The 5,645-nt window shown below is 35.7% G+C and overlaps 1 protein-coding gene across 1 annotated transcript in view; it reads left to right on the top strand.

Annotated features, from left to right (window-relative positions):
- OPA1 (optic atrophy 1 (autosomal dominant)) overlaps positions 1–5,645 on the top strand; it is a 106,732-nt gene that overhangs the window by 79,022 nt on the left and 22,065 nt on the right. Inside the window, exons 28-29 of the mRNA XM_012642074.1 lie at positions 38–131; positions 747–857. Of these exons, the coding sequence (XP_012497528.1) occupies positions 38–131; positions 747–857 (205 nt within the window). The remainder of the gene's footprint in view (positions 1–37; positions 132–746; positions 858–5,645) is intronic.

Genomic DNA, 5,645 nt, shown 5'->3' with positions numbered 1-5,645 from the left:
TGGTTTTCATTTTTAAATTTGCATCTTAATATTTCAGTTGGAATGCAATGATGTGGTCTTGTTTTGGCGAATACAGCGTATGCTTGCTATCACTGCAAATACGTTAAGGCAGCAACTTACAAACACTGAAGGTAAGCCACATAGGGACTGCTTTCTAATTTTGACATTAAAAAATAATAGTTGCTTGAGCCCAGGAATTTGAGGTTGCAGTGAGCTATGATTGTACCACTGCACTCCAGCCTGCATGACATAGACTCTGTCTCTTAAAAATAATGATAATAGTAATAACATCCATTTTTAACAGAAAGATGCCAGAATACTTCCCTAAAAATAGACTTATTAGAAAAACTGAAAATTATAATTTGTCTTTAAAATATTAATGAAAATAAACATAATTGAAAAAGATGAGAGATAAAACATACCAGGAGTGTATCTTCATTGCACAAAAACTCTGTTAGGAATGGACTTCTAAGCATCACTTAGTTTTTTGGGAAATCTGCACTTCCATTAAAGTGTTCTAGCTTAAGAATATGACATTTTCTGAGAATATATATCAGTTTCATGCTGATAAAAGTACTGTATAACTGTAGAAATTCTCTTTATAACTGTAAGAAGTATAAACCTAGAAACAGATCTAACATTATGAGAAAAAATACAAACTTACTCTCCATATATAGATAAATTTTATCATCCTTATGCATTCATAAAAACAATGCTCCTCAGGTTTTTTCATTTGCTTTGAACAGTTAGGCGATTAGAGAAAAACGTTAAAGAAGTATTGGAAGATTTTGCTGAAGACAGCCAGAAGAAGGTTAAATTGCTTACTGGTAAACGAGTTCAGCTGGCCGAAGACCTCAGTAAGTAGTTCTTCCTGCCCTCTGCCTTACTGCCTGTTTGCCTTTCCCATTTCCATTTATGTGTTCATCCATTTAATCTCAAACTTACAGGCAAGTTACAAGTATCTTCGAGTAACTTTTTTCTTCTATGAACTGTTGGAGAGTAAGTTGCTGACCTGAAGTACCATCACATCGAAGTACTTTAGTGTGTATTTGTTAGAAACAAGGATTTTCTCCTAGCAACCATAATGCAAACACTGAAATCAGGATGTTAACACTGATACATTACTATATTTAATTCTCAGACCCCATTCATGTTTCACACTTTGTCCCAATATTGTCCTTCCATATAACAGGATGTTCCAGGCTCACTGCCTGACCCAGCTTCCTTTTTTTGGAGAACAGTATTTAGAAATCAAGATCTGGAAACTAGATATGGTCATTGTTACTGGGATATTGCTGTTCCCAGGCCTTCTCAGTGGAAAGAGCTAGGGAATAAATGTTGCGTATGTGCCTGTGGGCAGATATTAATACAAATACACACATTGACATATGAATTCCTAATCATATGTATGTGTGTATGTTGAAAACCATGAGTTGACGCTGATACTTCCAGTTTTAATCCAATTCTGCAAAGTTTGTTCTCGTGGGCTCCCTTTCCTTATTTGTAACTCTCTTTTCTGACAGTGACAAACCTGGTTCCTAGTATCCTTAATGTGTTTGCTTATTTTGATCAGTCCTCCTGTATGCGACTAGACTTGAATGAAGGTGCATCCCCTTCATTGCAAAAATATTCTTTTAACCCAGTTTGACTCTTTATCACCCCATTCCGGGCCACCATCACAGAGCTTCACCCTGCTTTGACACCCTTTTTACCTCGTCTAGGCTTTAGCATCCCATGCCAGTTTGCTCTTCTTTAGGAAGTCCTTTTGACTAAGCTCGTGCTCTAACACTTTGTGCCAGGCCTCTCCCCGTCTCATCCTTCCCACCCTTTATTTCCTGCCTCCCGCCCACACACACACAGATTCCTTCCTCACCTGAAGCCAGGTCACGCTTTTATGGAGACACCCTCTTCATCCTGCTTGTGCTCCTACACCCTGCTCCAGGCTTCTCTTAAACAGGTACTCTCCTCATTACTGGGCCAGGCTATCCATACTCTCTTGTGAACCTCCTCTTAACCCTGCTCATGCAGTAACACCTACAGTAGGCCACTGTCCCCCCACTGCCAACCTCTGCCTAGCTTGGCCTTACTAATCACTTTGTCACTTTGTTTGGGGGGATATTTGGTTCCTTCTTGAATGCTGGCGGGTTCCTACCTTTAAGATTGGATTGCACATTAAGATTTACTTAGATTTTGAAAACCCAAGGAAATCGGTGAAACATTAATATCATTAAATAAAAATAAAAATACTGGTTGTTGGTGCTTCTGTTTGAGCCTTATTTCTTACACTTGTGTTTCCTTTATTTCAGGTTCATGAAACAAAGTGTTTTTTCTTTCAATGTGTACTTAAATTTGCAATTTTTTAGGTTTTCTGATATCTAAAAGAAAGCAGATACTACATAGAAAGAAGTTCTTATTAATAAAATTTGAAAGCAGTTTCTTTGCTGAATTTGTATTACTACAATACAATCACTAGACTATCCCAGAGAAAGCAGGCAGGGTTCTGTTTTATGCCTGTGCCTGAGCAGTGTGCTCTCCTCTCGTCATCCTCCCCTTGTGATTTTGTTCTCGCCCTCATTATCTGAGCTCTTCATTGCTTTCTCTTTTCCTTTACCTCCTGTCTTTAAATACTCTTTTTTAAAAACATATCTCATTTTAACTTTTCATCTTCTGTCACTTTTACTTTAGCTTTTTAATACCACTTTGGCAGTATAGTTAAGTTTATGCTAAAGTACAAGGTCTGTGCTCGTATCTCAACTGTCATTGACTAGCTGTGTTATCTCAGGCAGGGAATCTCCCAAGCCTTAGCTGCTTTGTTTGTAAAATGACTGCTTTAATGGTTATTTCACAGGATTGTTAGGAGAATTACTTCAAAAACCATTTGGAAGTCCCCAGTTTATTATCTCTTGCTAAATTAGTACTGTTACAAGAGGCATGTCACTGTCACAGTGTATATAAATTTTTTTTTGTAACGCTCAGGGTACGATTATCAGACAGTGAAATACTTCAATGAATTTTACCGGCATATTCATTTTTAAGTGATTGAAAAATAAGTGTCTTTTGTCATACTTTATAATAAAGCCTGTGTAACCCCATCATTCTGCACTCCCAATTTGATTATTTAAAGAAAGCGTATTACTAAGTCAGATGTGTACACTGTCAAGCCAAGTCTTATGTTCTACTGTTGGTTTTCCTGAGAAAGTAGTTATATGACTACCTTGAAATGATTTACTACTTTTGTGCATATAAAATTTTGGTAGTTTAAGTACCAAATGATGTCCTTGGAAGCAAGGATTTTACCAGTGACTGAGCTTCACCAATCATACTAAAGGAGGTGAGCCATGACTTTGTCCATTATTTGAAAAAGAGTCTTCAGAGTGCCTTTTCTTTACTGTTTGTCTTTGGTCTAACACTTGGGAATATGGTCGTAGATACTTTCACCCAGAAAACTTTCAAAATTTAACAGTTACTAATGTATTAAACAGATCAATCAAAGTTTCTAGTATAGCCTATTCAATTAGACTGTAGTTTGTTGGTTAATAGAGTTTGGAGAAAGGGAACGATCAGGCTTTACTACAATTTCAAAATAGTACAGAGTATTGTATAAATTGTTAAAATTTTGATACATCCAGATACATTCATATTTTTTGCCAGTTTTAAACTTGCCCAATTTTAAATCATTTTATTACTTTGGAGATTTCACTAACTGATTGTCCTTTAAGATGAATACATAAGAAGTAGTACATTGTTCCCTCACATTCTAGAGAAGATACAGCAACCATGTTCATTACTGAAGTGAAGCCATGAAGCCAGAGTTAGGAGGAACTAACTCAAAGAAATGAAAAAAGGTGTCTACCTCTCTTTGTCTCAGGAGGCTCACGGGAAGAGGAGTCATACATAGAAACTAGGACTCTTTGGAAAAATGGTGGATTCCACATCTGGAACAGGGAAAGGACAGGATGAGCCTGGGACATCTTAGGGTATAGAAAGGAAGGGAGTGCTTGAAGGATGATGAGGAGATGTTAACAGGATCCAGAAGCCTTTTTGAGGAGGTTCCAGCTGACCAAACCTGGGACAATTTGGACATTAAAACAATGACCATAACAAATTGCAACTCATTGAATGAAATAGGAATCCCTGAATTGGTTATTATATATATAAGTGAATAAAATTAGTGATACAAAAAAGGATGTTTGTATAATCACAAAAAAAAAATCCACAGAAAATACTTATTAATTAAAAGAGGGAAAAGAGTAACTTCACAGTGGCAAAGCCTGGCAATCATCACTTTAATCAAGTGTTCAGCATTAGTATTATCAGGAATGGTCAAATCAAACCTATGTGCCATCTTATAAAATGGAATGAGAAGAACACAGCTTCACTTCTAGAACATATTACCAAAGATATATAACTCAAATCCAGTCATAACAATACATCAGACAAACCCAAATTAAGGCACAGTCTGCAAAATAATCTTATAATCTGTAATCTTCAAATATATCAAGATCATGAAAGACAAGCAAAGATTGAGGAACTGTTCAGTTGAAAGACGCTAAAGGACAGGAAAACTAAGTGCAATGTATGATCCTGGATTGGATCTTTTTGTTCTAAAGGACGTAAATAGGACAATCATTGAAACTTTAATGTATCTGAGGATTCCATGGTGGTTATGCATCAATGTCAATTGTTAAATTTTGATTGTTAAATTGGAATTATTTAGGCAAATATCCTTATTCCTAGCTACTACACAATATAATATTTGGGGATGATAAGGCATAATGACAGTAAATGTTTCAGGAAAAATATGTTCTTTGTAGTGTTCTTGAAATTTTTCTGTAAGTCTGAGATTGTTTTCACATAAAAGGAAAAAAATGAAAGGTGTAATTTCGTTTTTATAACTGATAATGGATCAGAGTCGTGTGAAAGTACTTTAGAGAAAACAAGTCTTTTGAAAACATGATCTCTGAAGATGTTGAAAAGACTGAGTTACTTCATGGGCAATTTTAATAAAATATGCAGCTCATCAGTCCACCTTGATTCCTTATTTACAGTATTTACCTACACTTAGAACTGTGTGGTGTTTAAATATGCCTATTATGACCTTCATGAAATTCTTTTGATTCTGTAGAAAGTTTAATTTCAGGGGATTTTTTTAATAGATATTTAAATATGGTGTCAACTTAAATGAAATCTATGTAGATTCCAGTGTAAGTTTTAGTAATGTGTCTAATCTGCTTATTGAAATAGACTACAGTTTTAGAATACTTTCTTAGGAGAGATGAAGATTGGTATATTATGGCTCAGTTCAAAGTTCTTTCTATTTGTAATCTATTTTATGATTTATAAAATCAATTTTGTGATTGTCATCATATGAAACAAGTAAGAGTGTTAACATTATACAGATAAGTTGGGATTTGTTTCCTACCCCATCCCACCTTGGAAACTGAGTATCTGGGCACTGACAACAATCGCTGGTAGTGTTTGCTGCTAAGCTAAGTCTTATCAGGACAGCATGAAAGTCTCTTATTATTTGCTCTGTGAATATTGTATCAACTATTAACTAGGTTATTATAAGTATTGGACCTTTATATAAATTGCTTAGGGCTTTGAGACCGGGCGGGGTGGCTCACACCTGTAATCCTAGCACT

The sequence above is a fragment of the Propithecus coquereli genome, unplaced genomic scaffold (assembly GCF_000956105.1).
Source record: "Propithecus coquereli isolate 6110/MARCELLA unplaced genomic scaffold, Pcoq_1.0 Scaffold10, whole genome shotgun sequence".
In the NCBI taxonomy this organism is placed as follows: Eukaryota; Metazoa; Chordata; class Mammalia; order Primates; family Indriidae; genus Propithecus; species Propithecus coquereli.
This window is presented reverse-complemented; position numbering and strand designations above follow the sequence as displayed.